At 34.5% G+C, this 26135-nt stretch overlaps 1 protein-coding gene across 1 annotated transcript; it reads left to right on the top strand.

Annotated features, from left to right (window-relative positions):
• The first annotated feature begins 3737 nt into the window (after nucleotides 1-3737).
• LOC132273315 (MADS-box protein SVP-like) lies at nucleotides 3738-25827 on the top strand. Its single transcript, XM_059774297.1, has 9 exons — nucleotides 3738-3916; nucleotides 4162-4350; nucleotides 13247-13325; nucleotides 14433-14491; nucleotides 14582-14681; nucleotides 14776-14817; nucleotides 15109-15150; nucleotides 15255-15412; nucleotides 25545-25827. The coding sequence occupies exons 2-9, from the start codon at nucleotides 4169-4171 to the stop codon at nucleotides 25558-25560; spliced, it is 678 nt and encodes a 225-aa protein (XP_059630280.1). The 5' UTR covers nucleotides 3738-3916; nucleotides 4162-4168; the 3' UTR covers nucleotides 25561-25827.
• Nucleotides 25828-26135: the final 308 nt, after the last annotated feature.

Genomic DNA, 26135 nt, shown 5'->3' with positions numbered 1-26135 from the left:
TATTTAATTGTCATAAATATTTACAAAGAAAAAAAAAAAAAATATAACAAAAATAACTTACTCATTAATTTTTGGCAACTTATTTTATACACACTGTTCGATGAATTCGACCTCAACCTTAAATTAAACCTTTGTCAAACACCGAAAATAAAAATAATAAAAAATATTTTACTTAAAAAAGAAAAATATTTTTTTACACACTGCTCGATGAATTCGATTTCAATCTTAAATTAGACCTTTGTCAAACACCGAAAATAAAAATAATAAAAAATATTTTACTTAAAAAAATATATTTCAGAAATCCAAGTAGAAATGTGTACATTACTTCCTTTATATATCCAAAAAAAATAAAAATAAAAACAAAAAAACAAAAATGTTGCATTTCAACCACCATACATACTACCATTACATTACCTAGAAATTGAATAAATAGCTTACTATTCAATTTCTTATAAGTTCGATCACCTATAACTTTCTTCCTCATTTATTGATTACATTTCCTGAATAATATGCTTTCCTTTTATTATTACCCAAAAAGAATGTATGCCAGTCAGTGGTGACCTGTAGGGCCTAGGGGTCAGGTCACCTAATCTATCTTCTTTATCAAATAATTGTACGTCCACATAAAACCACATTTTATTATTTAACCAAAATTGTCAAATCTATTGTTTTTTTTTTTATTTCTTTCTCTTGTCGTTAAGTTTGTAAAATCTACAGTTGAATTGATAATTTCTGTACTAAATTACTAATTATATTTCATATATGGTTGATTTATGGATAGTATTGTTATTTTATATATGATTGCACATGTATAAAACTACTTTTTTTTTTTTTTTTTTTTTCTTTTTCTTTTTCGATAATTATGTATAACACTACTTTCACTTCACATCTTTGATATTTAAATTCACCCCCATAAGAGAACTTCTACGTAATAGTATTGTATGAAGTAAACAAAAAAATATAAAACATACATGAACTGCATTTTTAGTTGCTGTTTTAACTTTTAACAATTTTATTTTATTTAAATTTTAACAATATAAAACATATATGGTTGATATATTTTAGGAAATCACAATAAGAGGTTGATACCTCTTTTAAACTTAAAAAAATACAAAACATGGGTTATATCCACTTTTTAGGATTAAACTCGACATATCTATTTTTGTATATGTTCATCTGCATCTTTCTTTTTCTTGCTTCTGTCTGTTTCTTTTGCTCTCATTCTTATTTACAAAAACAAGTACGTAGGAAATAAAAATAAGATAGAAACCGTAGAATTGAGTGAAAAAATGAATAACTTTCATATATAGCATGCATAAAAAATAGTTGAGATAGATTTTAAAAAGGGAGAAATAAAAATGGTTAGTTCAATTTTTTTAATGATAGTTTTATATCTTAAGAAAAAGGTAAGAAATATAATTTTCCATGAGTTAATTAAAAATAATACTCAAAGTTGAGTAAGGAAAAAAATAGATCTGTTGGGTTTAACAATAAAAAATGGGTATAACTCATATTTTGTACTTTTCTAAATTTAAAAGAGGTGTCAACCTCTTATTGAGACACATTAATGTGCAGGACACAATCTGTCTTGATGGGACAAAATTGAAGCATTAATGTACATTTTTAGTTGCTGGTTTAACTTTTAACAATTTTATTTTATTTAAAATTTAACAATATAAAACATATATGGTTGATTTATGGTTAGTATTGTTATTTTGATATATTTTATATATGGTTGCCCACACATGTATAACACTACAATAAAAACAAACTTGGGTAAATTACACTCACACCCCTTAAGGTTAGGTTATATTTCAGCTAGATAAAGATTTTGGTTTTAAATTTCACTTATATTTGAATTAGTGGTTTAGCATTTCACTTACACCCCAAATGTCAATTTTTAGTTGGGTGAGAGTACTTTTGAAGTGTTAAATGACTATACTATCCTTTGACCAGGTGTTGACTAATTTTGTGACCAAACTACCCCCAACATACAAAGCAATATCCACGTCAGCCAAATACTTTACACATAAGCCATCTTCTCTCTCCTCCAATCTCTCTCTGCACAGACCCATCCGGTGTTACCAATCACCCTTTGTCACCATCGACGTTATGATCGGCACTATTTTCTTCACCTTTAGCCTAACAAACCAGAGACAACAACCACAAACCCAAGAAAACCCACATCAACAACAACAACCCAGACTCCCTAGCTCGCATCCTAACCAGCGTCACCTACAGACCCAACCCATTAACCAAACTTCTTCATCCTTACCGGCGTTACCTGCAGACCTCACCCATCAACCGAATTTAGGCGACAAGCTCTCATCAACCAAACTCCGGCCACAACACCTGTCCATCAACAGATCTAAAGAACCCAACCCATCAACCAAACTACAGATCCAAAAAAGCCAACCCATTAACCAAATTCTTCATCGTTACTGGCGTCACCTACGAACCCAACCCATCAACCAAACTCCAGCCACAACACCTGTCCCGCCACCATGCAAATCCTCAACACTGCCGACTTCGTCCCCAACCTCACCCTCTGCCGTCTCATCCACCTCTGATCCGATCAGCAGCCGGAATCTGACCTCTCCTCCCTCCAAACTACTTCCTCCAATCTCAATGCAAAAAGTAGTTCAATCGATCAAAAAAATCAACAACCATGCCGATGATTGCTTGATTTCTCTTCGCAAAATAGTTGACTTCACTAAGTCCTCCGACGGCTCACTGGGCAGTAGCCTATCAACTCTTTGTCCACAGCCGGTAAGTTCATTATTGCCGGAAAATTAGCCCAAACACGGAAAATTCGCCCAACTCACCAGCGTCTTCCAAGTTCATTATCATCGCCGGTGGTTTCTTCAGAGCTCTATGCCGCCGCTGCTTCCCTGCCGCCATTCAGATAGTGAGGTAGGGATATGGTCGGTGTGAAAGTGAGGACATAATATGATAATTTAGAGATAACCCAGATAAGGATGAAATGAAATCAAATGGCTATCAAAATGACTGGCCATCAGCAGTACTGTCCTTTGAATCTCACAAAAATAGATTTAATTATATGTTTTGTATAATTCATTGATTGAATTTTACCAAAATTCCAATCCAAAATGTGGGTGGGTGAAATCATTGACGAGGAATCTAAAGAGGATTGGCCTGCAGGGAGAGGAGAGGGAAGGTGCTGGTGTATGTGTTTGAACGGTTAGGATTGCTAGGGACCATAAATATGTGGTGGTCTCGGGATTACGTGTACAAACAATATACTGTATATATATACATACACAGAGGGGTCTTTTTGTCATTTAAAATTATATATATTTTGTATTAAAAAATTGAGAGTAAAAGTGTCAATTTACAGACAAAAAATAAATTGGGGTGTGAGTGAAAGTTAAAATCAAAATTTTAATTCATAATCTTAGAGGATGTGAGTATAATTTACCCCAAAAACTTCTGCATCAGATCTTTGATATTTAAATTGTCCCCCATAAGAGAACTTCTACGTAATCAACAGTGAAGTATGGTATGAAGCCCGTACCATTATTGTCCAAACAAAAAAATATAAAACATACATCAACTGCATTTTTAGTTGCTGTTTTAACTTTTAACAATTTTATTTTATTTTATTTGAAGCAGTACGTATTATTTTAATAATTTTCCAAATAATCACGCACACTTTCCTTAAATGGATAGTCTTAACCTCTCTAGGCCATTGTCACGAATTGCAAATAGGGGTATGTTTTGCTATATAAAGAAAGCTCCTTTTTCTTTTTTTTTTTGTCGGTAAATGAAAACTCCTTTTCCTTGAGGTGTCATTCCACCCACTCTCTCTCTCTCTCTCTCTCTAGTTTTCTCTCTCTAGAATTCACATCTTTCTCCCCAATTAGCAGTGGGTTTTGGGAGAACCTTTGATAAAACGGTAAGTGCCTAGCCCCAACATTATTTTTTCGCTCCGACAAGACGAACACTAAAAAATAAAAACCCACCAATTCTCAGCAAGATCTGAACTGGGTCTCTTTATCTAGGGTTTCTACTCTGTTAAAGTCACAAACCCACATTTTATGTGGGTATTATAATTTTCACCATGAAAAATGGAAATATATGTGATTTTTTTTTTTTTTTCTCTCTCACATTAATCTCTCTCTCTTTTTTGGAGTACTGTAGGTTAGGAATGGGGAGAGAGAAGATAAAGATCAAGAAGATCGAGAACATGGCGGCGAGGCAGGTGACCTTCTGTAAGAGACGTGGAGGGGTTGTCAAGAAAGCTAAGGAGCTGGCTGTTCTTTGTGATGCCCAAGTTGGTCTCGTTATCTTCTCTGCAACCGGAAAGCTCCTCGAGTATTCCAGCTCAAGGTATATATATATATATATACATGATATTGTCATACATATTATATATATATATATATATCTCATATTTGATCATGATATACATATTATATATATAAATAAATATATATACTGATGTGCCATGGCTTTTGCAGAAAGTTGTTAGCCATACAGTTTAATCTCCCAAAGTTGTTAGCCAACTTAGCCGTACTGTCTTAATTTGTTGGCCTTCAGATCTTTGCCCTTTTGGGTTGGTGGTTTTTTTTTTTTTTTCAAATATTAAGTTTAAAAAATTTTAGTGATTAATTTGTTACACTTCAACTTACATCCACTTAAAAAAAAAAAAAAACTTACAACCACTTGATATATCATCATTTATTATAGACATGATATTTGCATCTTACTAGGTCAATGTGAATATTATGAGATAGCTGAACCCTAGTGGAAAATTATTTATATCTCAAATATTTATAATGTATCCATTTGTAGATGCATAATTGTCTCTTCTTTTTCTTTTCTTTATGTTTTAATATCAAATCTTCAAGATATGTGGGTTTGTAGATGCAGAGTTTTCTTTTTCTCTTCCAATCCCTATACATCATTTCCCATATCTACTTAAATCGATCGCTCTGTTGATGTGCCCATGCAAGTTCATTTTTGGTCTCTAGAAGTTTGTCTTCTTATTTTGTAACTCCCCATTCATATGGGCTTCTTGATCTTCGTCATATGCAAGTAGCGTCCAATGTCCATCTCATCATATCCATGTATACTGGTGTTGTGTTACTATTAGGGCTGCACACGGTCCGGTTTGATCTGGTTTTGAGAATTTTTGGAACCAAATTCGTTCCTAAGATTTAGAAAATTTGAAACTGAACTAGATCATTTGAGCCATGGAACCAAACCAGCCCAAACCATAAAAAAACGGTTTAGTTCAGTTCGGTTCCACGGTTATTTCTCTATTTTTTCTTTTGAATTATATATACAATAAAAATATCAATAAAAACATTCACATTCCCGAATCGAAGATTAAAATAAAGAGAGAGAATGAGAGGGAAAAGTGGGTGAAATAGACCCAAAAGCTAAATCTTATAAATTAAAATAAGGTTGAATCTTGCTGAAATTGAAAAGGATGACAAATTCATGGCTGAAAACTAAGAAACTTGATTCGTTGTCATTGTTGGTTGTGCTTGAGGCGCAAACACACCGTGAGACTTAGAGCTCTATGAATTGAAAGTGAGAGAGAGTGTGAGAAAGAGGATATCATCGATGGTAACGATAAAAGATCGCCGGTGATGACCGAACTTCTGGTTGCTTGAGAGAGATTGATCAACAACTAGATTCCGTGGCAATGAGAACTAAGAAGAATAAGGCGGCGTAAGCAAAGAAAAAAATGAGATAGTAGAGGAATGTTGGCACACACCCAAAAATCAAAATATTGAGAGAATCAAATACAAATTAAAAAATATTAGATAATGATGAATGTTGCTTCCTGAAATCCCTTGCAAAGTTAAGAGTAACATATATATATATATATATATATATATATATATATATATATATATATATGTTACATATATTTATATATATATTATAACTATTCGATTTGGGCCGGTTCGGTCCTGCAGGATCCTAATCCGGAACTGAACCAAAAATTCATGGTTCCATTATTTTGAAATCGTGACCGGACCAAACCGCTATGGAACCGGCCCAGACCGCCCGATTCAGTTCAGTCCGATTTGGTTTTTTGAGTTGACGGTTTTTTTGCACACCCCTAGTTTTTATTCTCCCAATTAAGTTATCAAACATATAAACAAAAGGGATCATTACGGATACACGAACTTATTATGGAAATATATTTATTATTTGATGAAGTCAAAGTTATGATGTTTCGAGAAAATAAAGTTGATCAAAATGCTAATGTGAACATGGAAAAATATTGTTCATTGTGTAAATTACCCTTACTATTTTCAGGTACTACTTTTGTCTTTGGCTATAGAGCAATCACTTTTGTGCACATATATAAGTCCCACTCTTTTTTGCATGTAGGTACCATTTTTTGTGTAAAACAAAAAGTAGTACCTAACGACATGGTCCGCAAAAAAGATGGCATATGCGTGCATAAAAAATGGTACCTCTATGCCCAAGACAAAATAGTACTTGGAAATAGTAAGGGTAGTTTGGATAAATGAATAATATTTTTTTCATATCCATGTCAGCATTTTGGTCAACTTTATTTTTTCAAAACATTATGACTTTGACTGTATCAAATGGTGTATATGGGTCCATAACACCATGTATTCGTAATAATCCCTAAACGCAATCCTTAGCTCTTTTCTTTGGTCTAGCCCATCTGTTGCTCTTTCCAAGCCTAAAGTTGCATGGAGCTCAATTTGTAAGTCTAAGTTTGAAGGTGGCCTTGGATTTCCTCATCTTTCAACCTGTTGTAATCAAGCTCTCATACTTAGACACATTTGATGTCTTTTCTCAAATTATTCAGGTAGCTTATGGTTTATGTGGACTAATAAAACTTTCCTTGAGACATGAACTTTTAGGACATCAAAATTCCTCTCGATAGATCTTGGTGCCATAGAGAAAAGTTTTAAGCCTTAAGCCCTTGGTTAAATCCACTCACCTTTGGTTTGACGATTAGCGTCCTCCTGACCCTCTTAGACTCAGAATCAACACATCCAACTCTTTCATTGGTAAGTATGCTATGGTTAATTAGTTGCCTTATCCACAATAATTTTGGGCACATTCCCTTTCATCTAACCAAGTTGGTTTTAGACTTTAGTGCACATCTCATCACAGTCCCTCTAAAGCTTTTAAGGAATGGCATATTGCCTTGGTGATCTTCATCTTTTTTCAAGATTATTTTCTCTGTCGCATACTCTATCTACCTTTTCCTCTATCCCTTATGAATTCGTTGGAAACACTTAGTTTGGTTTCATCCTTCCATCCCAAGGCATAATTTTATCCTTTAGCTAGCCATTCTTCTCAAATTACCCAGCCACTAGAGATAACAAACATCTTACTTACCTTCACATCCTAAATGTTTTCCCTCTTTGCAATGTTGATTTGGAATCCCACAGTATCATGATCATTTCTAGGGTTTTTTTTTTTTCAGCCACCATTGGAACTTCAAAACCTTGCAAGTGTTCAAATTATTCATTAATATTGGCCTTCCTCATTTCTTAGTGTTTTTTTTCCCAAAAATTCAAGCAAGGGTATATCTGTATATGTATATAAATATATAGGAAAATGTACAAGATGGGTTAGGTTGCAACATAGGTGTCCCAATAGAAACAGACTGTGTTAATTACATTATTGTAAAGACTAAGCCCATTTGGCCAATAAGATTCAACCATTATACCAATTAAAAAAATGGCCTTAGTGACCGTTGAAGCATTACTCCAATGTTCAGCATCCGGATACCACATTGGCAAAAAACGATGGATGACTCTCACCCTATTACATCCGGAGGTCGAGGATGAAGGCAAAGACAATCATTAAGAATAACCCAATCATGGAGAGCTCGACGATTTGGGAGCCAATCTTTTAGGGTAAAGCTCAAAAGCCTTGTTCTTATAACCGATATGATCTTCACCAAAACTTGATTTTGAGATGATTGAGGTGCCATTTTGGAACAACCTATAGTTCCTCTTGGCCTAATTGTGGTAAACATATACCAAAAGAGTAAGTTTGAAGAATTAAAATTTGATTTGAAGTAAGTTATAATGGAAAGAGAGCCAATTGATTAGCGAGGCGCAAGAGGAAGAACTAATGTAAAGTCAATGTTTTGTTTGTAAAAATGCGAAAAGGCCAAAAGAGGAAGGCTAAATTTAAAAATGAGGAAGGATTCACTTACCTTGTCTAAAAACTCCTCTCCTTATTCAAGAAGGTATGTGAATCCTTATTCAAGAAGGAATGTATTCAAGATTCTATAAATAGAGGTGGAGTTAGGTTAAGTAAGTAGAGTGTAGAGAAGAAACAAGGGTTTGGTTATTGATATGAGGAAATTATAAAGTGTATGTTTCCTAAAGGAGATATGTAGCCCCAGAAGATGATGAGTGGGAGAGTGGAGGGTGGACAGTCTCTATGGCTATATATTCTCTTCTTGACTCATAATAGTGGAAGTTCTTCTCTCCGTGGGTGTAGCCCTAGTTTTGGATGAACCACGAAATATTATGTGTTGTGTGCTTGATTGATGAATGATTGGTCTCCATCTATGTATGTTCAATGGTTGTGTGATGATATGTTTCTATTGTGCTTTAATGAAGGGGTTTTAATTCCAAACAACAAATATCAAAACTAATTAGAGGGAGTTAATATTCCTAACAATTGGTATAAGAGCTGATGGTTCGTCTTAGAAGATTTAGCCTTTTATTAGAGCCGAATAATGGTCCTAAAGAGGTTGCCAAAACCGAAGATTCATCATACGTAGGAAGTTTGCCAAAGCTAAAGGATGACTGTGAGATGTCTTGGGGATTCAATTAGAGTCAAAGATGGTGATGGCGTGAAGATAGAAATGCATAAGCCCATGAGGAACAAGTTTTAGGACAAGAAGCCAAAAAGTGAGTGCTAGGTCCCAAGATGGGGTGAGTGGGAAGATGGTGTGGATGGATTGAAGAAGGGGTTTGCTTTTAGCCTAGAAATAACAGGTATGTATAGAATGTGTGGGGCGTAGAGATGTATGGTAGTGGTGGATTACTATTAGACACCGTTTGGGTGAGCACCGAAAGCGGGTAAAGGATCTCGTAGATCGTGGCTTGAGTATCTAACACCATACTTGAGTAGATTGAGTGAAAGTACATGGTTCGACATTCAAAAGTCTTTATTGGTGTCGATTAGCCTGATTGAAATTGGTGGGTTACCATGAATGAGTAATTGAACATCAATGATGAAGGTTTGGGATGGGATGAATGGGAATGGAGAAGAAAAAGGAAGGAAGGAAGAAGATGAGAGAAGAACAGAGATGTTTGGTTGGTTTGAGGTAAAGGAATTTTCAGTTGAGGTGGAGCTACGGAGGAAAGTGATGATGGAATTTAAGCCAAGGTGGAGATTGTTGGGATGTGTCTCAAATTCCTAAAGGTTACTATTCTGGAAAAGTGCGACGGGTTGCATGTTTTTTTTGGATGGGTTGCACTTTCTCGGTTGTGGAAAAATAATGTTTTGAAAAAGTGAGATGGTTGCACTTTTTAGGACCGATCACATATGCCTGATATGTGTGTGATTAATTTGTTTCCTTATTTGAGAAATTACTTTCCTAAAGCTTCAGCTTTGTAGAGCAAGTTGTTTCTTTGTAATTAAGAAAATTGTGCCTTATTAGGCTTCTATTTTAAAGTTGTTATTGATTTAGTAATTTCTTGTTAGACAAGGTAAAGGAATGTGTTGAAAACTTTTTAAATAGAGGTGGAGTTGAGTGGAGTAGGTTAAGAAGAAACAAGGGTTTGGTGAGTGTTGTAAGGATAGGAGAGAGTGATGTAATTCTCGAGAAGAGATGTAGCCCCAAAAGATGATGAGTGAGAGAGTGGAGGGTGGGAAGTCTTTATGTTTGTATATTATATTCTTGATTCATGATAGTGGAAGTTATTTTCTCGGTAAACATGGACTTAGTTTTGGGTGAACTACATAAATATGATGTGTTGTGTGTTTGATTCATGAATTATTGGTTCCCTTATATGCATGTTCGATGGTTATTAGATGATATACTTCCGTTGTGCTTGAATGAATGTGAATTTAATTCTCATGTATCAAAACTAGTTGGAGGGAGTTAATATTCTTAATATAATGTAAGATGATTGATTGTATTGAGCTTTGAGATAGTTGAAGTCAACGAATGAGAGAAATTCCATGCTCAATTGAGTAAGAAAACACGTAGCTTGATACCTTTGGAAAATCCCAAGTCTTCAATGTTTGATCAGAGAATACGGAGGATATATAATAGACTAGAGTCTAGCTAGGATCCTCCCAAAATGATATTTCAGTACCATTTTGTATTTTAAATATTTTGATCAAGGGTTGAGCTAGTTATCTGATTTAGAGAAGTTCCCTCCACGACCAAAACATCTATGATGGATCTTGATACTCCACAGATTTCCCCTCTTTATTAGGTATGTTTTAACCTGCTAAACCCATATACTTTGTGAATCTTGCTTGAGAAGTTTCCATATGTGCTTTAATATGAAGGTCTTGTTTAGGGTTCTTAGATTTTGTAATCCCAATCCACCATCAGACTTTGGTTTGCACATAGATTTCCATTTCATCTTGGCACCAGTAGATTTCATTTCAGTTTTTTACCACATAATCTTTTTAGCAACTTGTTAAGCTTATCATAATTACCTTAGGGAGTATGAATACACCACCTAGGACAATTGGAATCTAACTAGAAAATACTTAACTAATTGGAGTCTTCCGGGTATAAAAGTGATCTTTTAATCACTAATTGATGCAGTGTCAACATGGTAACCATGTCAACACCATGTGGGTGCTTAGATGGCTTATTAGAAGATCAAAAGTTGTCCTTAGAATTGGATAGCAATTGAAGACTTGAGTTTCTAACTGCCCATATATATATTTCTTAGTATTTTGTGTTTTGTAAGTTGTGTTATTTAAAATTGTGCCAACCTTTTGACTTGGGTTTAAAGTTGGGAGTTATATCTTCATTAATGAATAAAAGATGAAAACATATATCTATAGGTGCTGGAAGAGGGAAGAGAACTTTACACTTGAAAATTTGATAATTGATATGATAGAGCATAGCTCTTTGTTTATCCAAGTCATTCTATTGCTTATGTCTTAATTAATTGTTCTATATTTTTCTTTGATAATTGATATGATAGAGCATAGCTCTTTTTTATCCAACATATTCTATTGGTTATGTCTTAATTGATTGTTCTATATTTTTCTTCTTCGCTCCTTTGCACGTCCCCACGTCACTAATCATGGCAGTGATCTTCTATGCTAAGAGCTTGCAATCAGTTGATTTTAGCATAGCAGAGATCAGAGGAACTCCTAGATGCCCAACCAAAGAAACGATTGCACGTTCAGTGGTGGGGTCAACTCCTGAGATAAAAACTGAACTTTTGGATAGGTTAATAGCTAGGCCAGATAATATAGATAATTGATGAAATGTTGATATAAAGGATCCCCTTGCCTAAGCCCTTTGACTCCTTTGAAGTATCTATGGAACTCTCTCCATTAATGGATACGATAAATAAAGTGGATGTGAGACAAGTTTTGTTCCATTGAATGAGAATTTAGGGAAAGCCAAAGTTGAGAAAACATCAAACAAAAACTCCTAACCTACTAAGTCGGAGGCCTTCTTGAGGTCAACTTTCATAGTACACCTAGCAGAGTAATGAGGCCTTGTGGTATCAATGAAGAAGTTATTGAGTATGATAGAGTCACTGATTTTTCTGTTAAAAATAAACATCGTTTGAGTAGAATCTATGAGATGGGGAGAATTGGCTTGATTTTGTTGGCAATTAACTTAGAAATGCATTTCAAAATTAAATTATAACTTGATATGGGCCTATAATCGTGAGGAGAGGAAGAGTTTTGACACTTAAGCACAAAAGAGGTATATGAAGGGTTATCTTCTTTTAGTAGTTTCCTATTAGTGAAAATTTCTGCAACGGGTTTCAGTTGTAGGTGGAGTCAATCAATCGGCTTGTTTAATCACGATGATTAAAAAAAAAAAAGAAGCTAAGTTGAGAAAGCATCAAACAAAAACTCCTAACCTACTAAGTCGGAGGCCTTCTTGAGGTCAACTTTCATAGTACACCTAGGAGAGTAATGAGGCCTTGTGGTATCAATGAAGAAGTTATTGAGGGAGTATGATAGAGTCACTGATTTTTCTGTTAAAAATAAACATCGTTTGAGTAGAATCTATGAGATGGGGAGAATTGGCTTGATTTTGTTGGCAATTAACTTGGAAATGCATTTCAAAATTAAATTATAACTTGATATGGGCCTATAATCGTGAAGAGATGAAGAGTTTTGACACTTAAGCACAAAAGAGGTACATGAAGGGTTATCTTCTTTTAGTAGTTTCCTATTAGTGAAAATTTTTGCAACGGGATTCAGTTGTAGGTGGAGTCAATCAATCGGTTTGTTTAATCAAGATGATTAAAAAAAAAAATCGTGATAGATTACATGACATGAAGCTCGGGTAGTCAAGGTGGAGCTTGGGAGGTTTGACAGATTGAGAAGTATACAACGGGACAATAAAAGTTAGTGCAAAATTGAAGCCAGATGAATTGTCCAATTTAATTACCATGGGAAGCGATGACTGATGTGATGAAATTTGAGCCAAAGTGGAGATTGTTAGGGATTATGACTCAAATTCTATTGTAATCAAGTTTCTATTTTAAAGTATATTTTATATGTTAATTTCTTATATGGCAAGTTTTGGCCTCTAAGAATTATAATTATTGTCCAATAAGAAATTGGGTTTTTAGAACTCTATAGGTTACTGTTGAGAGGTATGGGTTAAGAGAGATGTAGCCTCATGAGAGTTGGAGTTAATGGACAGAGATGTAGTTACATATTGGGTAGAGTGAACATTGATGGAGAGAGGGAGTCTCGTGGAACACACAGAGAACTTGATCAAAAGTTTGTGTGCATGGTCCGGTGTTAGAAATTTTCTACTGTTGAAATATCTCTACATATATAATGAATCTCTTCTCATCCGTAGACATAACCCTAATTTTGGGTGAATCACGTATATTTTGTGTTTGTTGTGTGATTGTTTTATTTCTTCTTTTGCTTCGGTTGTGCCCTACATATTTGACATGATTACTTTAGTTCCATTCGCAGACTCTCTTTTACAAAAATTTAGCAGTTGCATATGCCTTCTTATAAAGTTAATAAATGAAACATTGGCTATGATAAATTATGACGTGTAATTGTTATTGTGAAGGATGAGAGATATACTTCAGAGACATCATATGCATTCAAATAACCTCAGAGAAATGGACCTATCTTCAGTTCAACTGCAGGTAAAATTAATTTGTAAAGAGTTTACAGTGCTCTTGAACATTTGCGAATCGTTTATTTTCTCACAATGTACACTTTTAATATTTTTAAAGATTATATTTTATATATTCATTATTTAAGATGAGTATGTATCTTATTATGCAAAGACTTTCTATAGTTTAAAATTATTAGTTTTAGTCCCTACAAATGAGTCACAAAAAGTTGAGGAATTAGATTAGTCTAATAATAAAAAGAAGTGTATAGTGCAAAAAATCTTCCTGAACTATGTTCGAATTTGCAAATAATTACCTCCTTAAAGTATATTTTGTGCGTAATACCCTCTAAACTATCACATTTTGTTACAAAATGCCCCAATGCCTAGACTATATTTCAATAAATGACCTCAATGCCATTTCTTATTGAATTACACTTAATCTATTTTTCATTTTAATCGAAATAAATTATGAAAAAATTCATACTAATTTGATGACATATTCCCCATTCAATTTGCATAATTTACCTTTAATTTTTAAAATTAATTGTTTAAATAAAAATCTTAAGTATAAAATTTTAAAACAGTTTAATTAATTTCTTAATTTTTCATTAATAAATTGCATGAAAAAGATAGTATTTTTTATTTAAGTAATTTATTAATTTTACATCAATATATTGTATGAAAAATAAAGTATTTTTCTGCGATAAAAAAGTTGAGTATAATAAGTTTAATAAATAATTAAATTTTAATATTAATAAAAATATTTTAAAAAATAGTAGTTACAATTTTTTCCCCATTTTTATGATAAATTGATACTAATAATAAAATTAAGGTAAATAGTATAATTAATATTTGGATAAGAGAAAAGATTATAAAAATGATTTAATAAGAAGTGACAAAGGGTAAAATAGTCATTTGCGATTTTTTTGTCTTTATTTGCAACAAATTTAATAGATCATTGGGGCAATTTGCAGTTTTTTTTGTAAAAGGGCAATGGTTTAAGGAAATTTTTGCACTTTACCCTAAAAAGAATTGGTCCAAAATAATTTCATTGTTTTTCTGGGAAGTCCAAACCCCTTAATTTTATCCTTAAAATTAAGATGTTTAATTACAATTATGCTCTTTGTTTTAGCAGGAGCATGAGAATCACATGAAATTGAGCAAGGAAGATGCAGATATGAACCATCAATTGAGGTATGCACGTGCGTGTGTGTGTATATATATAGAATATATAGTTTCAAATAAATCTCCTTATATTTTATTGAATCAACATTCTTGAAATAGGCAGATGATGGGTGAGGATCTTCAAGGATTCAATCTGGAGGAACTGCAACAATTAGAGAAAATGTTTGAAGCAGGATTAAGCCGAGTGTTTGAGACCAAAGTCGATCTTGTCTCCCTTTTCTTCCCTATTAATTATGATATATATATACACACATGTCAAGATGTTTACAATTACAGCTTTTCATTCGTTTCAGAGTGCACGAATGATAAATGAGATCGCTGCCCTTCAAAGAAAGGTTTGGTAACAGATCACACTGAATCATTGAACTCGAATTTCTTTTTTCTTTTTCTTTTTAGGAAGGTAACCATTGAACTATAATTCATTTTACTTTTTAAGTTACTTTTTGTGCAATCATGGTTTTGATTCATAGGTTTTTAAGCAGTGTCCTAAACCAAAAATAATATTGTTAGAATAAACCAAATAATTTCTTCTTTTTTTTTTTTTCTTTTTTTTTTTGGGTAAATAAATAACCCAAATAATTAACTTCCCTTCTCCTCTGAACTTCCTCTTAAATACATACATGTAGGGTGCTCAATTGATGGAAGAGAAAGACCAATTGGAAAAGCAGGTTATAGCACTTTTCATTGCCTTTAATTATATAACACACACATATATGATTTGTTTTTTATATTTAACTTATAATTTTTAATTTATTTTTATTTTTTATCACAGATAGTGATGGTTTCTAAAGGAAAGAGACTCCTTGCTGGTCAATCAGATTCTATGAACCTTGAAGAAGGCCAGTTTTCGGAGTCTGTCGCCAATGTTTCCAGCTGCAAAAAGGTTCTTCCACTGGTAGACGATTGCTCTGATACATCCCTGAAACTTGGGTAAGCTTATCTGTCTATATATAAATATATATATATTCATGTGGAAGTGTTACATATTCTAAACACAGTTCTAACTAAGGCAAGCATTCCAGAAGCATGCAAGTTTTTAGGTGGATATAGAATATATACTTAAAAGAATAATGATAATAGTCCGAAAATCGAATGTATTCGAGTATTTTGCTGCCCTCTCAAATGATGACAACATTATTGATCCAGGGGATTTGGCATGCTCCTCAGATGAGGATTCCTCTCAGAATCACAAGGACACAGAATTCATTCACACTATGGACAAATTGCTGAAACCAAGGAAACCATCTCATGCCAAGCACTCTAAGATTGCCAAGAGACCAAGAGTAGTTAAACCAACTGTTAACAGTGTTTCCTTAAGGGGATTTAGGGGTCTGTGTAGCTTATCCTCCTCCTCTAAATGAATTGGGCAGCCTGGAATATCAAAGGGCTAAACTCTACCCTCAAACAAATAGAGATTAGATGTCTTATTAGAAATTCTGAGCTCAGTTTGGTGGCCATTCTTGAAACTAAAGTCAGTTGTAGTAACATGCCTTCTATTCACCAGTTCATTGCTCCCCAGTGGCAGATAAAATGCAATTACCTCACTTCTGTTTTGGGAAGAGTTTGGATTCTTTGGGATCCTCAAAATTTCCTTGCTGTCCGCGGAAGATCATAACCAAGTTATTAATTGCTCCATTGAGTTGATTGACTTCAAAAAAAGAGTTCTGGCTTCTTTTGTGTATGTTGCTAACATAATAGTTGATAGGAGATCCCTTTGGAGGGCCCTTAACTCACATTGCACCTCAAATGAACCTTGGATTCTGATGGGGGATTTCAATGTACTTCTCCACATCAATGATTCTTTTGGTGGGGCTCTTAGATGGACTCAAGGTATGCAAGAATTCAAGGACTGCTTGGAGAGAAAGGGTGTTTCACACTTGGTCCAATGGAAGTTTTGGCTGTGCTAATATCTCAAGGAAGTTGGATAGGGATCTTGTCAACTACTCTTGGATGTCTCTTTTCCCACAGGCTGAGTGTGAATTTCTGCCTCATGGTTTATCTGATCACTCCCCAATGGTGGTCAGGTTTGGTGTTCTTCAACCCAAAAAGAATATCCCTTTTAGGTTCTTTAATTTTTGGGCACTGGATCCTATCTTCCTTCACATTGTTTCACAAGAATGGCAGAGAGAGGTCCATGGTTCAAGAATGTTTATTCTTGTCCAAAAGCTGAGAGCCCTCAAAAAACCCCTCAAACAGCTTAATAAATCCTCTTTTAGTAGCATCTCAGCAAGGGTAGTTGTATGTAGGGATGAGCTTTCCCTTTGTCAAAGGAATTTAGACCTTAATCCAGCAGATGACTCTATGAGATTAAATGAGAAGGAGCTGTCCACTAAGCTCTCTGAGCTCTCACTGGCAGAAGAAATGTTCTTCAAGCAAAAAGCGCAAATTCATTGGCTCAAGGAGGGTGATCAGAATACTGCTTTTTTCATGAGAAGTTTCAGCTCAAAGGCAAATAGAAGGAAGGTCCAGTCCATTACCAACTCCAGTGGTGGATAACTGAATGGGGATGAAATGAAGCAGGAAATTCTCAGCCACTTCAAGTCTATTCTTGGTTATGAGTATCAGCATTATTCAGGTACATCTTCATTTAGCTCTTACATTACTAAGGCTGTCCTAAACCAGTGTTTACCCTCTCTTATTTCAATTCCCACTGACTCTGAAATCCAAAGTACCATTCTCTCATTCCATCCATTTAAAGAGCCCTGGGCCTGATGGGTTTAATTCCTCTTTCTTCTCTCATTCCTGGTACATTATTGGTTCTGATGTCATTGCTGCAATTAGGAATTTCTTTATTACTGGCAGAATGCTTACTGAGATTAACTGTTCCTATATTGCTTTGGTGCCTAAGAAACCTAATCCATCAACAGTTACTGATTTTAGACCAATATCATGTTGTAATCTTATTTACAAAGCCATCTCTAAAATACTTTCTATTAAGCTTTCTTCTATTCTCCTTTCACTTATAAGCCCCAATCAAAATGCATTTGTCAAAGGTAGACACATCTCTGAGAATATAATCATGGCACATGAGCTGTTGAATGGTTATACCAAGTCAGGTCATCCACCTAATTTCGCACTGAAAATTGATTTAATGAAAACTTTTAACACAGTTCATTGGCAATTTATCTTGGATGCAATGATTGTTTTTGGCTTTCCATCAACTTTTGTCCATTGGGTGTCTCAATGCATAACCACGCCATCCTACTCAATCTCACTCAATGGAGAACTTTTTGGTTTCTTCAAAGGCAAAAGGGGTATTAGACAAGGGGACCCTATCTCCCCTTTGATTTTTGTTCTTGCAATGGAGGTGTTATCCCTCACAATCAGTTGTAAAATTGGGAACAACCCTAATTTCAAGTACCACTGGAGGTGTAAGAAACTTACCTTAACCCATCTCACCTTTACTGATGATATTCTACTGTTCTCTCATGCCAATCTCTCCTCTGTCCACACATTACTGGATGCTATCAATTTATTCTGCACATTCTCTGGTCTACAACTTAACCTTCCTAAAAGCAAAGCATTTTTCTCTAGAATAGATAGCCAGACTAAATCATTCATATTGTCACTGCTGTAATTTGAAGCTGGAACTCTTCCAGCTACCTATCTTGGCTTGCCATTGTCTTCAAGAGCAATCAGAGCAAGGGATTGCACTTCATTAGTTGAGAAATTTACAAGAAGAATTGGGAATTGCACTTCAAGATTTTTATCTTACGCTGGGAGGGCTGTGTTAATTAAATCAGTGATGTGCTCTATTCAGTCCTATTGGTCTCAGGCCTTTGTGTTACCTAAGAAGATTTTTGATGAGATCAACAAGCTTCTGAGAAGCTTTTATTGGTCTGGGGTCGAACTTAAGAAAAGAGGAGCAAAAGTGGCTTGGACAGCAGTGTGCAGGCCAAAGATCTTGGGTGGCCTGGGGTTTAATGATATTGAGACTTCAAATAGGATTGCTAATCTGAAGCATATTTGGAAACTGTGTCAAAGGAAAGAGAGCCTTTGGGTGGCATGGACTTTCTCATACTTAATCAAGGACAAAAGTTTCTGGACTGTAAAGTCTTCTTCACTCAATTCTGGATTTTGGAGAGGCTTATTGAGTCTAAGGGAAATGGCTAGAGGGCTTATCAAATATAGGTGGGGTGTGGTAAGGATACAAGGCTGTGGATTGACTACTGGCTTCCCAATGGACCAATCGTGGAACAACTAAGGCTCAATGACATGGAAATTCTTCAACTGGACCTCATGGCCTCAGTTGATAGCCTAATTTTCACTAATCATTGGATGATTCCCTTATCACTTAGTCACTCACAGTTCTTTCAATCCTTGAATTTTCTTTCTCAGCTATACTCATTACCTCCCCCCTTTGATGAACTAGATAGCATTGTTTGGCTCCCTAGTCCAACTGGTACGTACTCCTTCTCAAATACCATTGCTTGTTTTACTCCACCATTTCCAACCTTTGTGTGGCACAAACTTATCTGGTTCAAGAATCATATTCCAAAGCATGGCTGCATTGCTTGGTTAGCAGTTAAAGGGAGACTTTACACCTTGGATTCTAAACCAATGCTCCATAAGCACTATGTTAATAGATGCTACTTGTGCCTATCAGAGATTGAATCTTTGGATCACCTATTCTTCAGGTGTTCTTTCAGCTCACGGATTTGGAGCTTCATTCAGGAAGTAGCAGGATTTCAGTTAATCCCTAATTGTTGGATGGATTTAATCCATTGGTGCTCAACTCATTGGACCTCTTCAGACTTCTTGACTCACAAACTCTTGCTTTCTGCAACAATCTATTTTTTATGGCAGGAGAGAAACACTAGAGCTTTCAGAAATGTCTCCACCTCACACCAGCATATCATTTCTCAAATCAAGTTTTGCACCAGAGCACAACTTGCAGCAATCAAGCTTAAAAGGGGTTCCAACCTTAGACAAATCACAACTGAGCAAGATCTTCACAGTCTTTTTGTGCAGGCCTGTTCATCAGCTGTTGTGCATCCTTGGTTAATCTTTTAGCTGTGTAGAATTTGCTTGAGGCAGTGTTTGCTTGTGCTTGGATGGGTTATGCATTTTGCTGTAGGCAGTAGTGTGCTGCTATGTTTTGTTTTGCTTAGATTTGTTTAGTTTCTTTGGCTGGGTTGTATCTTTCCAGTTCTCTCCCCTCTTGGGGCACCATGTATTTTCTTCCTCTCTTTTATACAAGCTTACCCTTTAACCAAAAAAGACATGGCAGTCAATTTGGGTATAAGTTGACACGTGAAAAAGATAACAGAGCTGCATGCAGAGGCAAAGGAGATTGAAGCATTTGAATTATTTAATGGATATGGATTGCAGTGACACTATTTATCTTTTAATTTGTTTCAATTAAGTATTAGTGGTTATCCTTAAGTTAGTTTAATTTAAATATATTATTTGTTATGTGATAGAGTCATTATGTAAGTCAAGTACTTGAAGTAAGGAGTTTGTTTTTACGTTATTCTATAAATAAATATAGAGGCATGCTGAAAAAAAGGTCCAGGGTCCAGCACCCTCAGAATCATTTTATTTTTTTGTTTGCTTTCTCAAGCACTTTCCCAAAATAATCCTTTTTATTTCTCTCTCTCTCTTTCTCTCAATATCTCGTTCTATCTCTCTTCCCCTCAATCTTTCTCTACTTCTTTCTATATATATTTCTCTTCCCTTTCTATTCTCAAAACATTATTATAAATTATTCATTATAAAATTCCTTTTAATTAAGTCAATTCTTGAACCAAAGAGGAGTTTTACTATTCTCTTTATCCTCGCATCGTCTGAAAGTCAACCATCCCAAAGAGACTACAGTTGACTATTTAACCTCGAACCATATAATTGGTTCTGGTACGCCTGTATCACATCAATTCCGAATCGGATCTTAGGAGCCGATTTTAGTATCAACATTCTTGGCACACCTGGTGGGACATCAATTCCGAATCGGATATAAGGAGTCGATTTCAGCATCAACATTCTCGGCACGCCCGTTGGGACCCCACTAGGTGAGTGATTTATAGTAAAAATATGCAGTCGGCTTCTCAACTGACGTACAAATATTCTGATCAGTCAAATCAGCCGATGTACTAGTATTCTAATCAGTCATATGGTTGGCTAGATAATTATCAACAACTAGTCACCGATTATCGGCATGTTCCAGCAGCCGATTATCGGCATGTTCCAACAGTCGATTATCGGCAGACACCAATAGTCGTTGATTATCGGCAAGTTTCAGTATCAGATTATCGGCAAGTTTCAGCAGCCGATTATCGGCAGACACCAGCAACCGATTATCAGCAAGTGGTAAATCAGCATGTCACCCCCGTATCATAATCTTCGGTACTCAGGGGGCCGCCGATGGCCAATCAGTAAGAAAGTTGGCTAGAATTTAAGCAGAGGATGAAAACACTAATGGCTCAAATACAGGAGGAGCCAACAATCGCTGATTATTGGCATGTTTCAACATCAAAATATCGACAAGTTTCAACAGTAGATTATCGGCAAGTTTCAGCAGCCGATTATCGGCAGACGCTAGCAACCGATTATCGGCAAGTGGTAAATCAACATGTCACCCCCGTATCACAATCCTCAGTACTCGGGGGGTAGCCGATGCCAATCAGCAAGAAAGTTGGCCTGAATTTAAGCAGATGATGAAAACACTGATGGCTCAAATACGGGAGGAGCCAACAGTCACTGATTATCGGCAAGTTTTAGCATCAGATTATCGACAGACGCCAACAACTGATTATCGGCAAGTGGTAAATTAGCATGTCACCCTCGTATCACAATCTTCGGTACTTGGGGGGCAGCCGATAGTCAATCAGCAAGAAAGTTAGCCAGAATTTAAGCAGATGATGAAAACACTAATGACTCAAATACTGGAGGAGATACTCAAAGAGGAGAATGAAAGAAATAATTCCTCCAAGGGTACTTACTACAAAATTATAAAGTGTTCTCGGCTAAAGTTGATAATGAACTGGAAGTTGATGTTGCCGAGATTAACATAAAAAGCCTTACATATGTAAATCAGCATGTCACCATAGTTACTGCCATGAATGAAAGGGTACAAATCGGCTGAAAGCAAAGCCGCCTATGTACTAGCATTCCTTGCCAATTGTGACATCTAATAATCGGCAAAAACAATCATCAGCTGAAAGAATTGTTTTAACTCGCTGTCTTCAGCCCAATTTCAAGAAAAGAAGAAAAAGACTAGCCGATGTTAATTTCAAAAGGATACTTAGAGCTCGGTTGAGAAAATCGACTAAGAAAAAATTAGCTAAAAAACCAGCGGCTGCCGGGGGGCATGTGATTGCAAACCCCCAACAAAAGTTAGTTGATCCGTATGCTCTACTTCAACCTGCCGATTATGGTGAGGTCATGTTTACCAATCAATGGACTTTTGGGCATGATGCAGTCCTGCCAATTGAGCTGGAGGAAAAATTAGCTAAGGCAAAATCGGCTGGAAGATAATCGGCTAAGATGAAATCGGCTAAAAGGAATTCAGCTAAAAAAACTTTTTGCTGGCACAATGTCATTCATCTAGTAGAGATAATAGGCAGATCAGCTAGAATGACGCTTCACAATAATTTAATTCTTGCTGATCACGATCATGATTTACTAGAGGAGTTTGAAAACGTATGGGGGGCAAGTCCTTCCTGGGTTTATGGGCTGGCAATATCGGCAAACTTTATGAGAATCTAGGAAGAAGCCTAAATCGACAGATTTGGCTAATATGAAATAAAGATCATCTTAGGGGTGATTCAGAAGAAATAAAGCTTTCAAGCTTGTTGATTTGCAATCTTATTCCAAGTAACTAGCGAAGCCCTTGTTCAAAATTTCCTTCCAATGTACTTTTAATTTTAAATATCTTATCGGCTTGAGCGGCCAACAGTCGATAAGACATTTAAAATTGGGGGACATTGTTGACACCTTTTTTGGTAAATTTTGTATTAATGACATGGCAACTAATTTGGGTATAAGTTGACAAAGAGAGCTGCATGTAGAGGCAAAGGAGATTGAAGCATTTAAATTATTTAATGGATATGGATTGCAGTGACATTATTTATCTTTTAATTTGTTTCAATTAGGTATTAGTGGTTATCCTTAAGTTAGTTTAATTTAAATATATTATTTGTTATGTGATAGAGTCATTATGTAACTCAAGTACTTGAAGTTAGGAGTTTGTTTTTACGTTATTCTATAAATAAATGTAGAGGCATGCTAAAAAAGAGGTCCAGTACTCTCAGAATCATTTTATTATTGTGTTTGCTTTCTCAAGCTCTTTCCCAAAATAGCATCCTTGCAATTTCTCTCTCTATCTCTCTTAATATCTCGTTCTATCTCTCTTCCTCTCAATCTCTCTCTCTCTACTTCTTTCTATATCTATTTCTCTCCCCTTTCTATTCTCAAAACGTTATTATAAATTATTCATTATAAAAGTCCATTTAATTAAGGCAATTCTTGAACTCAAAGAAGAGTTTTACTGTTCTCTTTATTTTATTTAATTTTTCATACCAACACTGTTAAAAAAGTAATAATAAATTCCCAATATTAGTGTGCACTGGTTTTCGGAGTTTGGAAAAATTTTGTTTTCTTTATTTTGCACTTTATTTTTTGTTTTTTATTTTCTATTTTTATCTTTACTTTTCTTTTATATTTTTCTTTTTATTTTATATTGTTATTTTAATTTGTCCATTGCCGACGTCCTCCAATGGTGTCATTTTCGGTAATTTTATAAAATTATTTATTTTTATATATTTTATAAATTGGTTCAGTAAGGGTAATTTTGTCAATTTAGGGTTTAAATTTGTTAGAGTGACCTAGTTGCACCAGCTTGAAACTTTAGGGTGTTTTTTTCGCACGAGAAGGGCATCCTACAGCAGTGTCATTTTCGGTTATTTTACAAAATTATTTATTTTTATATATTTTATAAAATAGTCCAGTAAGGATAATTTAGTCAACTTATCAACTTAGAGTTTAAATTTGTCAGAGGGACCTATTTTCACCAAATTGAAACTATAAAGGTATTTTTTGTATGTGAATAGTGTGCTATACATTGTAAGCATATTTTAAGAATATTTTCTGCACTTGACCCTATTTAAATCCTTCAACACTAACCTTTCGACATACATGCATCATTTCTCAAGAACTTTGGATATCCTAACTACAGTCTCTAAGGTAAGCATTACATGGAAGTTCATGGGTACGTGATTGTTACATATATAATCTGCATACCATCCATCTCTAAGATTTTACTATATACATATATATATATATATATATATATATATATATATATATCATGTGGAATTGTTTCATTCTACAAGCATACATCAATCTTTATACACAGTTTTAGTAAGTAATTTGCATAATTGCATAACATAAAAGCACAAAAATAAAAAGTATTTTTTTTTCTTTTTATCCTCTTTCGGGCAAGGTTAAGCAAAGTATAAATATATGTATTTACAAGGACTGTGGTTAGCCCAAGTTGGCTTGAGCAGGGCAAGAGCCCAATAGACCAAAAGGGCTCAACCCAAAGAAACAACAAAGACCAAAGGTCCAACAATTGAAGCCTATCAAGGCCCAAATAAGAGATTCGGTTAAATATTGTTAAGTAATTGCTAGTAATTCTAACTTTAGTTACATAATTCTTCTGCTCTCACGTTTGATCCCAATTCCATTATGTGTGACTTAAATTTGCCACTCACTCTCGTATTCACTCTCGCTCATCCATCCGTTCTGTGTGACTTAAGTTCTAACCCTCTACAATTTGAACTCTGAAACAACTCTCTGTTCTTGGTCTACGGGATTTGAAAACCGGGTTAGCCTTTGCAACGGTGAACTCCTTTTTTGAATATATTGCACATTGCGCTGATGTTTTGGGGCTAGGCCTTGTCTAGTCCCATTACTTACATATTAGACTTGTTTGAATTTTCGAAAAAGCAATTGTCATGTTGTCTAAGTGGATGGATAGATTCAAAAAACCAATAATAATTACTCTGAAAAAAAAAAAATTCCATGACAATGATGACACCATCTCACTTTTAATTTGATTTCTCAGGATTAGATCGTCTGTACTCTATAGTATTGTATTGTGCATAATGATAGCTAGAGAATATTATAGTTGCTATACAAACCTTTGAGGCTTTGATGGGATATATAGAGGAGTGATTCGTCTGATTGATTTTTAAAAGTGTCTATCAATATGCGTTTAAAATTTATCATGTTATTGTGTTTTTTAGCCAATAAATATATATAAGTGGTTTTTTAAACAAAATTAAGAAAAAATATAATAAATGTGATGTAATCTTTTGTGTTTTATGTGTTGTTTAATGAAAGTTGCAGTGGTCAAACTACGCTAAAACTTTTTTGTTATTTTTTCATCATCTCTTTTTTCAATTTCTTTCACAACACATGGATCATAATACTTACTTAAAATTGCTATTTGCTTCTTTCATCTTAATTGTTTTTCCTTCGTCCTCAAATTGTTAGGTTAAGAAGAGTTATTTGTTGATTTATTATTATTTTTTATTATTTAATCTTGCAAACCCCGGGAGCTGAGTGCTCTACACTGAGTAATCCCCGAGTTATTAGTTTATTATATGCCACATTTTCTGATCACAGTTTATTGATTACATTCTTCACTCTAGCATATATACCCCATTTTTTATCGAAAATTTAAGCATAAGCACATCCCACCCACAATATTACCTCTATATATGAAGGCCCGAACTCTCATTCTTTCTCACATATGTTGTATTTTTGCATACTTTCACTTCTAAATATAAATGGTCACTGTAAATAAAATCAAGAAAGAATATAATGAAAAATATGTATATTGTTCAATTTTATGGACTACGGATGTAGACTAAAATGGCAGAATCATTTTATTATGTTAACCTTCTGTTATTTATTCTCCATTTGTCTTTTTTATAATAATATATTGTTCCAAGTCCTAGCCTATTCTTTTTTTCTTTTTGTTGAAAACAAGCCAACCTTTTCTCTTTTAGTGAAATTGTTTTTATTGGTTTCACTTTCTTATTTATTATATCTTTTTCAGGCTACCTTTTAACTAGTACTAAATGGAAAGGGGAAGAGATGATATCCACAAGGAATAAGCCAGCCTTGGACGTCATCAGCATTTTGTTATGTATAATAATGGAATGTGAAAACAAAATCAAATTGTGATAGTTTGTTTGCCTTGTTTGGGTTAATTGAATTAATGTAACACTCCTAATTAAGTAAGGGCCTGTTTGGTATGCCCTCCTTTTTTTTTTTTCTTTTTTTTTTCTGCATTTTGCTTCAACTCAAAACAAAAACAAATGTTTTATTGTAAAAGTGTTTTGAATAGTACTCGTAAGCAAAAATATGAAAAAAATGTTTGGTAAAAAACATGAAAACATTTGTTGCAATAAAACATAAAAACATTTGTATCAAGAAAATATGAAAGCCAGCCTTGGCGTGATTTGTAAGGTCCATTAGTTGCAAGATTTTTTAAAGTAAAAATATGAAAACATGTTTGGTAAAAAAGTATTGCAAATTTAAAAAATATAATAATTAGTTTAAAATTACTCCTTAAGAGTTTTTTTTAAAAGAAAAAATATTTACTATTGTTCATCGCTACAGTATTAACGCTATAGTGCGGAAAAAC

The sequence above is a fragment of the Cornus florida genome, unplaced genomic scaffold (genome assembly GCF_030987335.1).
Source record: "Cornus florida cultivar Cherokee Brave unplaced genomic scaffold, ASM3098733v1 CherokeeBrave_3.0.0_Hap2_Chr09, whole genome shotgun sequence".
In the NCBI taxonomy this organism is placed as follows: domain Eukaryota; kingdom Viridiplantae; phylum Streptophyta; class Magnoliopsida; order Cornales; family Cornaceae; genus Cornus; species Cornus florida.
This window is presented reverse-complemented; position numbering and strand designations above follow the sequence as displayed.